At 44.4% G+C, this 15,623-nt stretch overlaps 1 protein-coding gene across 1 annotated transcript; it reads left to right on the top strand.

Moving 5' to 3' along the window:
- Positions 1 to 2,449: 2,449 nt before the first annotated feature.
- On the top strand, positions 2,450 to 3,910 carry LOC123774688 (adhesive plaque matrix protein-like). The gene has a single exon (XM_045769198.2). The coding sequence runs from the start codon at positions 2,450 to 2,452 to the stop codon at positions 3,908 to 3,910; it is 1,461 nt and encodes a 486-aa protein (XP_045625154.2).
- The last annotated feature ends 11,713 nt before the right edge of the window (positions 3,911 to 15,623 follow it).

Here is a 15,623-nt window from a genome sequence, read left to right as displayed (position 1 = left end):
AAGGCAGGTCCTAGTCAATAACGGCTTCTCCAATGGTTTCATCGAAGACATCATAAGAAGGAAAGTGAAAAGCCATGCAACCTCTGAAGAGACAACTAACACAACACCTATACCCCCTATTAGACTATTTTACAGGAACTTCTTTTCCACAGCTCATAAAACGGAGGAAAGGGTCCTGAAAGATATTGTTAATAGAAACGTTATCCCTACAGACAAAAATCAGAGGATACAACTGACGATTTACTATAAAACCAGAAAAACGGCCAGCCTACTCATGAGAAACTCTCCAGACACAAAACAGAACGCTTTAAAAGAGACTAATGTCGTCTATGCCTTCAAATGCCCACTTGGGGACTGTAAGCTCCAAAAAACCCAGTATATAGGCAAGACAACAACATCTCTTTCTAGGCGTTTAACGATGCATAAGCAACAGGGCTCCATTAAGGAACATATAATCTCTTCCCATAACCAAACCATCGCCAGAGAAATCCTAGTAAACAACACAGAAATCATCGATAGATACAGCGATAGCAGGCGGCTTGACGTTTGCGAGGCACTACACATCAAGAAGTCAACACCAGCAATCAACAGCCAATTATTGCACAACTATATTCTACCCACCTCAAGACTCCGCTCCAATATAGAAGCATCAAGAAATATGGACCAATAGGCTTTCTACAAACACTTCTATTCAATACCCATTGTTTCTGTTCTGTCTTGTGTTGATACTTTTAATACCCTATTAATATCCCCTCCTGTTCTGTCTTGTGTTAATGCCACATCACCCTTCCCACCTCACTCAAATGTAGATATAAAATCAGAGATACGTTCTAATCAGTTGTGTATTTGTGAAGTCTTTGAAAATGTAATAAGTTTTACGAAACGCGCCCGTGTCGCGTCAGACTAGAAATAAAAATGAATTTTGGAGAAGTGATTTTTGATTTACCTCCAACAGTGAAGCGTAATGTACGAAAGATTGAGAAAATTCGTGTTAGAATTATTAATCTTACTTTTTCGGTCATATTTAATAATATATATATATATATATATATATATATATATATATATATATATATATATATATATATAAAGTAATTATCACACCATGACTACCTAACAAAAAGGATACCTTAACAAAAGGATTGGACAAAACAAATATTTCTAGCCCCGGTGTTTGAAATATAATGCCTGACAAAGGTTAAATTCCTCCTGTGTATGCTGGTAAAACCCACTTACACACATCACGACCTGTGTGCCCATGCCGGAGCGTTACACTTGGACAGTACGAAGATTACATTCCAGTAACAAGATAACCAAGAAAACATGTTTGAAACGTTGATAGCAATTTATCCCTTGTGCATACGTGTATACTGGTAATACTCTGTCAACAAACTTTCCTTGGTGTATAAAAACATTTACGTTACTAGTCAACAAACTCCTCTGAGGTATACATACACTACGCTACTAGTCAACAAACTCCCTGATGTATACAAGCTTACGTTACTGGTCAACAAACTCCCCTGGGGTATACATACACTACACTACTAGTCAACAAACTCCCAGATGTATACAAGCTTACGTTACTGGTCAACAAACTCCCCCCCCCTGGTGTATACAAGCACAATGTTACTAGTCAACAAACTTTCCTAAGTGTATATAAGCACTACGTACGGTACTGGTCAACAAACTCTCCCTAGCTCAAGAGTTCTGAGGAGCGAGTTGACGCTTCATAATCGCACAAAAACTCGTATTAATATTTCTAATAATACTCTAACGGAAAACAAAATGCGTAGCATCTGTATTACAGGCGTCGATTGATTCACAACGCAATTAATTTAGACTCGGGTTAATTACAAGTCGAAAGAGGATATTGCGTTTCGTGAAACGTCAAATGATGTTTCATCTCATCTGCAGAGTAACTCCGAGAGAATTTATCGCCGTGCAGCTAAAAAATAGCACCCTTTAAACGGGAAGAATGTTGCTTAGTGGAGAGCCTTTTGTGAGGCGAGGGTGAGGCTCCGAGGCGCTCCAGCACGGGTTAATTGGAAAGTTGTCTTATGCTAATGGACGCTGCTCCGTACAGCGGTATCCAGGATCTGATGAGCTTTATCTTGCATTGTATCTTGCTTAAACACAGGAATCTACGTGAAGAATCCTACTTACATTATAAGACGATGTAACATGCTCGAGCACAACGTTAACTTACATCACACTAAATATCTAAGATTAAAGTTGTTCGTTAAAGAATATGTAAGTGCAGCTGGTGTTCCTAGAGCCAAGTACACAGCGCTTGCATCAATCTTTCATTTACACGGAAATTACTGCTCTTGTCCTGAAATTGTAAAATATGATTCTGAAAGTTATTTACTGTTGATATAAGATGTTGTCTGTGAAAACTGGCACGCACAGTGGAGGCGGTACACATGATCGATGCAGACTTGCATACACTATGTTTCCCTCCGTACAGCAGACCTTCACCACAGTGTTACCCTCCGTACAGCAGACCATCGCACACTGTGTTACCCTCCGTACAGCAGACCATCGCACAGTGTTACCCTCCGTACAGCAGACCATCGTACAGTGTTACCCACCGTACAGCAGACCATCGCACAGTGTTACCCTCCGTACAGCAGACCATCGCCCACTGTGTTACCCACCGTACAGCAGACCATCGCCCACTGTGTTACCCACCGTACAGCAGACCATCGCCCACAGTGTTACCCACCGTACAGCAGACCATCGCCCACAGTGTTACCCACCGTACAGCAGACCATCGCCCACAGTGTTACCCACCGTACAGCAGACCATCGCCCACAGTGTTACCCACCGTACAGCAGACCATCGCCCACAGTGTTACCCACCGTACAGCAGACCATCGCCCACAGTGTTACCCACCGTACAGCAGACCATCGCCCACAGTGTTACCCACCGTACAGCAGACCATCGCCCACAGTGTTACCCACCGTACAGCAGACCATCGCCCACAGTGTTACCCACCGTACAGCAGACCATCGCCCACAGTGTTACCCACCGTACAGCAGACCATCGCCCACAGTGTTACCCACCGTACAGCAGACCATCGCCCACAGTGTTACCCACCGTACAGCAGACCATCGCCCACAGTGTTACCCACCGTACAGCAGACCATCGCCCACGGTGTTACCCGCCGTACAGCAGACCATCGCCCACAGTGTTACCCACCGTACAGCAGACCATCGCCCACGGTGTTACCCGCCGTACAGCAGACCATCGCCCACAGTGTTACCCACCGTACAGCAGACCATCGCCCACGGTGTTACCCACCGTACAGCAGACCATCGCCCACAGTTTACCCACCGTACAGCAGACCATCGCCCACGGTGTTACCCACCGTACAGCAGACCATCGCCCACAGTGTTACCCACCGTACAGCAGACCATCGCCCACGGTGTTACCCGCCGTACAGCAGACCATCGCCCACAGTTTACCCACCGTACAGCAGACCATCGCCCACGGTGTTACCCACCGTACAGCAGACCATCGCCCACAGTTTACCCACCGTACAGCAGACCATCGCCCACGGTGTTACCCGCCGTACAGCAGACCATCGCCCACGGTGTTACCCACCGTACAGCAGACCATCGCCCACAGTGTTACCCACCGTACAGCAGACCATCGCCCACAGTTTACCCACCGTACAGCAGACCATCGCCCACAGTGTTACCCACCGTACAGCAGACCATCGCACCCAGAGCAAGCTACGCCAGATCACTTCAGAGTACGTCAGGCTTTGCCAGAATACGTCAAAGCATGTCAGAGCACATTTATCAACTGCAACTTAAACTCGGGTTCGTTCTCGACTCACAATCGGGAGTTCAAAGTTCGAATCCCGGCCAGGACAGAAAAGGTTGGCCCGTTTCCCATCACCTAATGCATCTGTTCACCTAGCAGTAGATAGATACCCAGGAATTAGCTTGTTGTCGATTGCCTCCTGAGGGTCAGTAGTTTGACACTACCGAAGGGGGAAAGGGGGCGGAAACCTGGATAAAAGCCTAGCATGTTTATACTCTGTCTGTCCCTCGCTAAAATGAATTATTATAAAAAAGGATGACAGGCAGGAGGCACTAAATTACAGGCCAGTGTCCTTAACTTGTATATCATGCAAGATGATGGAGAAGATTGTGAGAAAACCCTTCCGTCACATCTGGAGAGAAGCGACTTTGTAACACACCAACAACATGACTTTGTATGTTAAATTGTCTCATAAATTTAATAGAAATCTATAGCAAGGTGATAAAAATTAAAAAGAGAACGGTTGGCAAACTGCACTTTCTTGGATTGTCAGAAAGCCTTACACACATTACCCCAAAAGTGATTGGATGCATAACTTAAAAGAAACAGGCAAGAGTAACAGGTAAGGTACTCCTGTAGATAATAAGACGGTTCCTAAGCAACTCAAAATAAGAGTTAGTGTTAGGAGGGTTTGTACACGTCTTAAAATGGCGATAAATAGCGGATTCCCACAGGGTTCTGTACTCGTACCTATCTTGTTTCTGAAATACGAAACCAACGATCTTCTAGAGGTTATAGATTTATTCCTCCCAATGTTTACTGATGCTAAAATTATGAGAAGGATTAAGACAGAGGAAGACAGCAAACGACTACAAATCGACCTGAACAAACTGATGGAATAGCCCAACAAGTGGCTACTAGAGGTTTAACTCCAGCAAGTGTAAAGTAATGAAAATAGGTGCAGGAAGTAGGAGGCAGGACACTAGATACCAAATGGTAAACGGAATCCTTCAAGAATCGCGTAGAGAAAGATCTAAGGGTTGACGTTCCTCCGAACCTACCTCCTGAAGCCCACATGAAAAGGCTATCATCAGCGGCATATTCAAGAGGCTGATCAACATAAGAATTGCTTTTAAAAATTTGTGCAAGGAACCATTTGGGACGCTTTATACCACATATCAGACCAATGCAGGAGTATGCGGCTCCAGTATGGAGTCCATATCTATTTAATAACAATAAGAAGTTAGATAAAGTTAAGAGGCATGCCACCAGACTAGTTCTCGAGGGTGAAAGCTACGAAGAAAGACTATTTGAATTAAATCTCGTCACCAGAGAACAGAAGAGTTATGGGAAGAGAAGATTATCACCTACAAAATTCTTCGAAGAATTGACAGGGTGGATAAGGACAGACTATTTAACAAGGGTGGTACTCGCACAAAGGAACCCAGGCGGAAACTGCGTACCCAAATGGGCCACGAAGACAGAACTGTTTCAGTGTCAGAGTGGTTAACAAATGGAATACATTAGGAAGTGATGTGATGGTGGCAGACTCCATAGACAGTTTCAAGTGTAGATATGATGGAGCCCAATAGGTTTAGGAACCTGTACACCTTTTGATTGACAGTTCAGAGGCGAGACCAAAGAGCCGAAGCTCAACACCCCCCCCCCCCCCTCCCTTCCACACTCAAGAACAACAGGGTGAGTACAACTAGGTGAGTTAACGCGAGAGCATACAGCAGTACACAGTACATAGTAGTGAATGTAGCAACACAGTGTACATGAGAGCACACAACACCCCGCAACACTTCCCACCAACACACAACACACCACAACAACGAGGACAGAATGAGAAAATGGGAGGGCAATAATGCCTACGGTTTAGTGGTGGTGGGAAGAGCCTCCCTGCACAGTGAAGGGTGTGGGGGGCCGGCCAGGGAGGCTGTCAGCCGGAACGCCTCGCCTCCTCTATTGTACATGTGTGTTCATTTAACTTTCAGCACGGGAGTTCCGGCATTACAACTTGTACTCTGTGGAAATTCAGCTATTTACAGATAGATCTAAACTTATGTTGCATGAAACGGTAAACCAATTTAATTGCAAATGAACAAATATCTGAAATTCTTGCTCGGTGTCCATTTTCCGCTTCTAATAAATAAAGGAAAAATGACGATGAAAACACGCAATAAAATCGCGATGACGTAATGTATCTATGCGAAAAATTTACCGCGAGATCGAGCAGGTTCACTCCCGTCGTCCTGCTCCAAATATTTTAACATTGGGATAGCATAGGTTGTGTTGCCCTAATGTCATCCCTAACACTTTCACTACCCTGTAACATTCAATATTAAAAATAAGTGTTGCAAAAATTACTTACCGTCAACGTGCAACAATATTTTATAATATATAGCTGCGGTGAAAGCAATGCTGTGTTACAACCTCTCTATAACTGAGAGCAAGTTGTGTATGGGATGTACAATGATATACCGTTCACACGATGAGTTTGGGATGACAATAAACTAGGCGCCGCTGGTGGCAACACCATTCGCATATCCGTTGTTATTGACTACCAGTGTTTCCTGATATTTGATACTGAACAATGATTTGTTATTATTATATCGTAGACGGAGAGACAGACGGACAGGCAGACAGACATACGGAGGGACGGACGAAGGAACAAAGGAACAGTACGAGTTGTTGTTTTAGATTTAGCTACTAAGAACGAAATGTCCATGTAGCACGGGCTATGATGAGCCCATAATTAAGTTCGGGTATTCCAATAACCTTGTTACTCTGATATTTGGGTCAAAGTATTAAATGGAGGTGGGGTTTCCTCCTTTTTCCCTATTTCTTTTTCGCTTCTGTTTTCTGCTTCTTCTGTCTTCTGTGCCACCTCTTTGGTGGCTTAACGTTCATCAATCAATCAATCAGCATGGTAGCACAAGATATGCACAATGCGTACGTTGACCAGACCACACACTAGAAGTTGAAGGGACGACGAATGCGTTGAATGCGTACGACCTGAGCGTGTCTCTGAGGAGTGAACATGAACAAAGAAGGCCAGAGGCCTGGTCGTAGAGTGCACAGTACGTCGCGTGGTCGTGCCTGGCCAGATACGATGAAGACTGTCACGCAAAGGTTACTTCTCGCGCCCACTGATCGAAATCTCTGAAAGTCAAGTGATTTTTGCTAATAAATATTTCCAACTGCGTTGTCGCTAACTGCGGCATTGTGACACGAGAAGATAATTAACCTTTTCTTCTACCGACTAGGAGAATAAATATAATTTATTCATTTATTAATTAATAATACTAGCAACACAAAGTTATTTATAATCTTAATAAAATTAATAATACGTATTATTATTATTATTATTACGCCTAATTATTACCCAAGCGGCGGCGTATTTGTTTGTGGTGGGGGCTGGTTCTGGGGCGCCAGTATTCATCTCTCCATCTATATTCTCCTGATTGTTTGACGCATCACCGATAATGGTGGCACGAGCGGACACACACCAGCACGCTACACACACCGTACACAAAGAAGGAATAATATCAGAACGTCTAGTGTCCTATAACAGTGTTCAAACTGAGCCAGGACGCGCCTCACTCTGTGAATGATGAAGTACTGAGCACATGATGTACAATGTCCTCATGATGAAGTACTGAGTACATGATGTACAATGTCCGCATGATGAAGTACTGAGTACATGATGTACAATGTCCTCAACAACTTTATTATAATCATTCTATATATGTGCGCGTCCTTCATGTCTTTCAATAAAACATAATGTCTGTATCTGTACGAAGTTGGAGGCCAGACGCTTGAGGATAGGCTTATCCAACCTTATTTTTTTTTAATTTTGCCCAGAGGGACGAGTTTATTGGGCAGCGCCATTCATCCTCTTAGTGGACTTACCGCCATAGTAGCATACCTTACCTTGAGGTTACCTTGAGGTGATTTCGGGGCTCAGCGACCCCGCGGCCCGGTCGTCGACCAGGCCTCCTCGTTGCTGGACTGGTCAATCAGGCTGTTGGACGCGGCTGCTCGCAGCCTGGCGTATGAGTCACAGCCTGGTTGATCAGGTATCCTTTAGAGGTGTTTGTCAAGTTCTCTCTTGAACACTGTGAGGGGTCGGCCAGTTATGCCCATTGTGTGTAGCGGAAGCGTGTTGAACAGCATGAACGTCCCAGCATGCACAACACCTCCCAATAGGAAGAAAACCCGCTCCTTGCACCGTTATTGCTGTTGGGTGCCTGCCCAACATTGTCGGGACGAGGTCAGCACAATTCAAAAGAGAACAGCAACTTCCGTAACGATTTTGGAACTGGCTCCTGACTGTCATCTGGCTCAGTGATTCCGAACCTAATTTTGTTTGGAGAAACCCTTTAACTATTTTGTAAAGTGTGGGGAAGCCCACACCTCGCTCACGCATCTAAGGTTCGACAGCGTTCAAATACAAAATAGACGTAAAAAGCACTGGGGGAGATAAATAAGAGTTGATAAATAAATTAAGACCTTTTAAGATATATATTAAAATAGCTGATCATACTGGGATTATGAGAACTTGCTCTCTGAGTCTCCAACCAACCCGTCCTCTCAACCAGTACGTCTCATATTGTACTCTATGGTCTCCAACTTACAAATGACGTAGTACTACGAAAAGTAGCGGCTCACAAATATCCACATTTTCTTTGCATAGGAAGGTTAGGTCAGGTGGGTTGCTTGGATTCGTGCATTTTTGCTCTGACTGGGACTTTGTATGTTGTTGCAAATCAAGAGAACGGGTTCGTTACAAACACGGACTCGCTGCCCACCTCTCCTTATCACACTTCGTCCCAGCCTGGCCTCCACTCATCCCTCGAGGGCCGTACTCTCCCTCCCGCCGTGGCCCGGGGCATGAGTTAGGCCACTGAGGACTAATCTGTCTGGCCTGACACTAACCACACTCGGGGCCCGATAACAACAACTCACACAACAAACATCTCTTGTGAGGGAGCGACTCCAGTCCAGGATCTGGCTAGTCCCTGGGGACTGCCGTACTTGTGCGTGTGTACTCACCTAGCTCTACTCACTTCAATTTTTTTTTTTTAATTTTGCCCCGAGGGCCGAGTTTATTGGGCAGCGCCACTCATCTCGTGAGTGGACACACCGCCATAGCAGCATGTACAACACTCCCCAATAGGAAGAAAACCCGCTGGCTTGCGGGTGTTGAGCTTTGGTTATTTAGTCCAACCTCTCAACTGTCCTTCAATTGGCATACAAGGTCCTAAGCCTACTGGACTCTATCATATCTACATTTGAAACTGTGTATGGAGTCAGCCTCCATCACATCACTTCCAAATACATTCCAGGAAAAGGTTCTTTTTAACATCCCTCTGGCTCATTTGAATACTAAGGTTTGAATAGGTAAAGTAGTTCAACACCACATATCACGTATACGGTGACGTGTAAAACATCAATCACACACACACGTGATTGATGTATATCACGTTAGTGTGATTTTGTGTGTATTATTATTAGTAGTAGTATTATCATTATTATTATTATCGTAACAACTAATTATAATAAAAGACTCGCCCTTAAAAAAAGCTAAATTATTAAAAGTGATGCGAGACAAAAGTGGGGTCCTCCGGCAAATATGGACGACCAAAATATTTAGTGCTGCGGCGCGTGTCAAAGTCAGCACACAAAGCCCAAATTCTTTAGCGAGCATGTTAAATATATTGAATTTATGCTTCAAAGACTGTGCATAATGTGGAATAATGACAGTGGGATTCAGGGGGTCGGGAGGGAGGTAGGGAGAAAGGGAGGGAGATGGAGAGAGAGAGAGAGAGAGAGAGAGAGAGAGAGAGAGAGAGAGAGAGAGAGAGAGAGAGAGAGAGAGAGAGAGAGAGAGAGAGAGAGAGAAGGGGGGGAGGTTATCAGGGGAAAGCGCCAAGCCATTAGACTATATAACACTTGGAAGGGGGTCAGGATAAGGATTTTTGGGATGGGACGGGGATGTGAGAACGAAAGTGTCCAACCACTTGGACGGTCGGGGATTGAACGCCGACCTGCATGAAGCGAGACCATCGCTCTACCGTCCAGCCCAAGTGGTTGGACAGAGAGAGAGAGAGAGAGAGAGAGAGAGAGAGAGAGAGAGAGAGAGAGAGAGAGAGAGAGAGAGAGAGAGAGAGAGAGAGAGAGGGGGGGGGGGGCGGGATTGTGTATGTTAATCAGCCCGTTCTCATCATTTGCCACAACGTACAAAATACAAACAACTAACCTAACCTAATCAGAAACGTACGAACCCAATCAACCTAACCAATCAATGCATAGAAAACGTGGATATTTGGATTTTTTAATTTGTACGTCGAGGACAATAGCGTTCGAAATGCGACGTACTAGTTGAGAAGACAAAAACACCTATGCCGAAGATTATCTGCTTCGGAAGACAAGACTATTGACGTGTGACCACACGTTTCGGTCCGTAGTGGACCATTATCAAGTCGCTTACACAACTTGTTAATGGTCCTGGACGGACCGAAACGTTTTCGTTTCTCCGTTTTCCAATGTTTGGTTTGGTCATCATATCTTCAGCCACGTTATTGTGACTCGTAGTCTGCACAAAATTGTACTGCTACAGATATCCCGATATCCCCTAAGTAGGCGAGATCACGGCCTCACTAAAGCAGGTAAGGTCAGGGCGTCATGTAGGCAGGTAAGGTCAGGACGTCATATAGACAGATAAGGTCAGGCTAGACGCAGTCCGTGTCAATAATATCACTCACATAAAGGTATAAACCACGTGAGAGGTTTGATTCATGCCACCGAACCAAATGTCATATTGAGGACCGGGACTTCGTCGGGTGTAATATATGTCTTCCTTCTGAGACACGCACATGACCTAAACGATGGCCGCAGAAAACATGATGTTCTACTCAACACGAAATGCCGTTCTTTCCGTGAAATACGAAGGCGAGTCTGATTTTCTTTTAGGGGTGGAGGGTGGGGGGGGGGGAGTTTCGTCTGATTCTGACGCCCTTATCAAGTCTGACGTTCGGATGGATTTCAAATAATAGCCAAATAGCTGAGGTAAAAGCCTAAGACTTGGTTGGAAATAGATTTTCCTATAGGACACTGACCGGAAGCACACCTTTAAATAGACTTGATGAAGTCAAGTCTATTTAAAATGATGACGAAGATAATATAAAATCAACTTTCTTGGTTGAACGCCATATAACTGGGACATTAACCCAAGAGGAGAGTTTCGGGAGGAACTAAATTAGGCAGCTGGTGAGAGGAATGGTACTAGAAAATGGTAGCGGCTCGCGAAATTGACATACTGTCCCGTTTTCTGATTTGGGTCCTCTGGTAGGTTAGGATAAGGGCACTATAATACGACAGTTTCTTGACGTTGTGAAACCTTAGGAGCACGGGCTGACCAAACACACACACACACACACACACACACACACACACACACACACACACACACACACACACACACACACACACACACACACACACACACAGGGGGGCCTGGTAGCCTGGTGGATAGCGCGCAGTACTCGTAATTCTGTGGCGCGGGTTCGATTCCCGCACCAGGCAGAAACAAATGGGCAAAGTTTCTTTCACCCTGAATGCCCCTGTTACCTAGCAGTAAATAGGTACCTGGGAGTTAGTCAGCTGTCACGGGCTGCTTCCTGGTGTGTGTGTGCGTGTGGTGAAAAAAAAGTAGTTAGTAAACAGTTGATTGACAGTTGAGAGGCGGGCCGAAAGAGCAAAGCTCAACCCCCGCAAACACAACTAGGTGAATACAATTAGGTGAAATACAGTGTCAGCACGGCAGACAGCCCGCCCGCTATCGTAAATCACTCTATATTCTACATTTTCAAAACTTTTCCTTCGCCTACACCTTTCCATCTTCTATTCTGAAAAAAAACAAAGGTCGGGGACGATGGGGAGACAAGGAGGGAGTGAGGGGGGGGGGGGGGCGTCAGGTGAGGAAGCAGTGGAGCAACAATCACCGATGACACAGCTCGGGCCAAGGTCTTCCAAACATCACTAAACTCTACGAAGTTCTCTTGCTCAAACAGACGCAGGACCTTCGTGGGGCAATGACACCCTCGGAGATCCATCCTGGCCAGCCGGCCCCCAAGAAAGGCTATTTTCTGCACCTTCCTCCCACTAATTCACTATTTACTCACTATTCTTAGAATAAATAAATAATTTAGTTTTTACTTCCCAATGACTCGTGTGTCTCGTCATGTCTTCTCGTTTTGTTGGTATCCCATGATCAAAAAGTTTGGTCTTATCTAATTTGTAAATTCTCATTAAGATCACACATGTCGTAATCATGCCTTCTAAAGTTACAAGGTTGAGTGACATCCACGGAAATATGTGCCTCCAATGTAATGGCATGTGAAGCCAGCCAATCAAAATTGTATTTAGTGACTGAGTAAGTCACATGACGAATGGGCACGCGACATTTCCGTAACCATTCCTGTTCTTTGTTCAGCTCCATCTGCAGCATTCTGCAGTCCTCACCATCATAATTTCCCAATTCGAATAGTTTTTTTTCACCTTAGGTGAATACTGAACTGTATGAGTAAACTGTATCGATGAGGTCATGGACATACAATGAATAAGAAAGGTCCTATTACATAATCCTTGTATTACTCTGCTGATCACTCTATCATGATTTCACCTGAGTTTTTTTTTTTTTGCTTACGCTTGGACAGGTACACGACCCCTTCCTTCAGTGTTCTTCATCTTACTCCTGCAGGTATCTGTATGTATTTGTAGGTATAGCTCCTGTAAGGTATTTGTATGGTCAGCACAGTAACCGGACCAGGCAATGTGATGTAGTCATTGCGCGAATTCGCCTTGGCTATAGACACATCTGGCAGGTTAGTGAGGCTGAGCCACTACCAGAATACTCAGATTGTAAACTCTGTGACAAACCTTTAATGCACTCACTAGAACACTATATTGTTGAATGTGAAAACGTAAAGGACTTTAGACCTCCTGGCCACCAACTGTGTAACTATTTTATTGACTCAGGTGTTCTGGACGACATCCTAACAATTTATCCTAAATTTGCTTGTCCATTTTAAAGAATGAAGAACAATTATTATTTATATTACTTCTAAGCTGCATCACTTATGAACCCATCCCTGCCCTTGTGTGGCAGTGCACAATAGAAAGTTGTTTTCACATATCCATACATTAAAACATTGATTGTAACCCATGATATATATATATATATATATATATATATATATATATATATATATATATATATATATATATATATATATATATATATATATATATACATATATATATATATGTGCTTCAGCCAACAGTTTAGACTAATTGTCTTGTGTATGACCCTCTGTCCTGTGTGACAGTGAATACCAGCATTATCCTCACTGTAAAAAGACTTAATTGAATTACTCAGATTAGGCAAAATTGTAATTAATTTTGTCAATAAAAGATGTTAATAATAATAATAATAATAACTCCTGCAGGTTCTTCAGATTTGTATATGACTCTTGAGCTCAGCAGGGTATGGATCTCTGTGACACTGGTCTGTAGATCTGCACCTCCTTGCTATCTTTTTTCTTATGTTTATGTACTACATTTGCCGTTTTTCAGCTGTCTGGCAGCTCTTCCATTCTCAATATATAAAAAAATTGCAAGAAACTAGGACAGAATCTTTGAAGCTCCCCTTAAGAACAAGTGGATAGATTGTCAGACCTGCCTTTGTTTTTACATTTTCTTGTGTCTTTCAGTTGGGATAGTTCTTGCTCTAACAGCAACAGTAGCTGGGGTACTAGTTTAAAGACCGGAAACAGTTTACTGACGAATTAACGTTTCTTTGTACATTTCCATCAGTACTGCACCTTGTACTGCGATCTCGTATGTGAGAGATCGCAGTGATCAGTGATCGCAGAGATCTCTCTCCTAGTGAGAGGTCGCTGCCTCGTTAAGTTTCGTAACATATATCTCTGGCAATTTAATGGAAAGGCAATAAAGAGACAGGTTGAGCCTACAGAGTGAGGTGACAGTTAAGCAAGTCCCAGTTGTGTCTGGGTACAAGTGACAGGATGAACAACCCAGCGGGTTTTCTTCCCATTGGGGAGTGTTGTACATGCTGCTATGGCGGTATGTCCACTCTCAGGATGAGTGGCGCTGCCCAATAAACTCGCCCCTCGGGGCAAAATTAAAAAAATATTAGAGTGAGGTCCCAACAAACTGTCGATGGGGATGGCCATGTGAAGATATGTTCGGCAATGCCATTGGTGTTCAAACCCGTGCTTGTTACAGGCACCCAATTGACCTAATCCTGTTAAAGGGAGGTACGTCCCCCATGCCTTGCCTTGGTGCGAGGTCCTTCACATCACTCTACAAAAGTCTCTTCCCCTAAGGCTACACGTATGGACTGGGGCGCTCCTCTGATCAAAGATATTGTTCTGCCAGTCCTAATGCTGCTGCTGCTGCTGCTGCTGCTGTCTTCGTTCATTAAATGTGTATTGTCTGAGGATTCCATCAATGTTTGTGTAATATATTTTTGGACCTATGGTTACCAATTGAGTTGCGTCCCCAATCACTTTTGGAGGTTGGGTTTAGGAGTCAGAGGGAGGAGGGGAGGGGTGTAGGTTAGGAGGTTAGGGGGATAAGAGTGGGGTGGGTGATAGGCATGGGAGTGGCTGCAGGTGGTTTATGGAGATTGGAGGTGGTGGTGTTGACGGTTGTCGTTGGGGTGGGGGTGACTATGGGTGAAAATAGAATCGATGTGGAGTAGATGATGGGTTCTACTGGAGGGAGAGGTGGGATTTCGTGCTGGGGAATGGGGGTAAATATATTATGGCTTTCCTCTGTTAGCGATATGAAGGCTGGGCGAAGTCCACGTAGGCAACGGCTGAACATTCTCCAGAATGCCACCCACAACAGCTCACTCACTCCCATGTACCAATTTACTGCAATAAGATGTTGGTTTGCAAGGAAACTTCGCCAAACGTCATTGCCCTGCCCAGAAATCTAACCCATGGTTGTGAGAGGACTGAGCTAATTAAGCACGGATCTACAGGAGAGGTTGGTGGAAGGAATAGTTATGAAGAGAAAGTGGGGTTTAAGGTAGGGAAAGTAGTGGTTAGTGTTAGGGAAGAAGGGGTTAGGATAGGGCGAAGAAAGGGTTAGGGAAGGGGAAGTAGAGGTTAGGGTAAAGGGGAAGTAAAGGGCTCTGGAGAGGGACGTAAGGGTTAGGGCAAAGTTCTGTGAAGTGGCTGTTGGGATGAAACTGGTACATGTGATATCGGCAGATTTGGATGCTGAAATGCGATGAGGATGGATGTGTGTACGTGTACACTTATGTGCACCCATTAATGTCACTGTGCGTGTATTCACGTGCGTGCACTTTTGTTCATCTGGTGTACAAGTGCGCGAGTGCATATTTTAGTTACATGCATGTATGCATGTAGCTGGGAAAACCGGACCTAACAAACGACCATCAACAAGCCATTACGTAAACACCAACAGTTTAATTGGCGAATGAAATTCAGCGATAATAAGGGAGAAATCTACCCCCACCCCCCACCCAGTCAACATTGCGCGCCCATGAGTCTCTGCTCCCCCCCCCCCTCCCCCACGCTTGCATACAGCCTTCCAATACCAAACAAAAAATAAAAAATAAGCGGTCCATTATTCTTTTGTCATTTTCGGGTGAAGCGAATAGAAAAATGCTCGGTTTGCGCAATTAAAACTTTATGGCTAATTTTCTGGAAAAGACTCGACGTCGCCGAATTTCTCCAGCTATTTATAATCCGTAATTTTCTCTCCACAGTCCATGGGGTGGAGAGAGAGAG

Source organism: Procambarus clarkii, chromosome 68, assembly GCF_040958095.1.
Source record: "Procambarus clarkii isolate CNS0578487 chromosome 68, FALCON_Pclarkii_2.0, whole genome shotgun sequence".
In the NCBI taxonomy this organism is placed as follows: domain Eukaryota; kingdom Metazoa; phylum Arthropoda; class Malacostraca; order Decapoda; family Cambaridae; genus Procambarus; species Procambarus clarkii.
The sequence above is the reverse complement of the archived record's forward strand: the minus strand, read 5'-3'. Positions and strand labels throughout refer to the sequence as shown.

What these genes read in the sequence shown, in the direction of transcription:
- LOC123774688 (XM_045769198.2), top strand. Translation starts at nt 2,450, where the DNA reads ATGTTTCCCTCCGTACAGCAGACCTTCACCACAGTGTTACCCTCCGTA.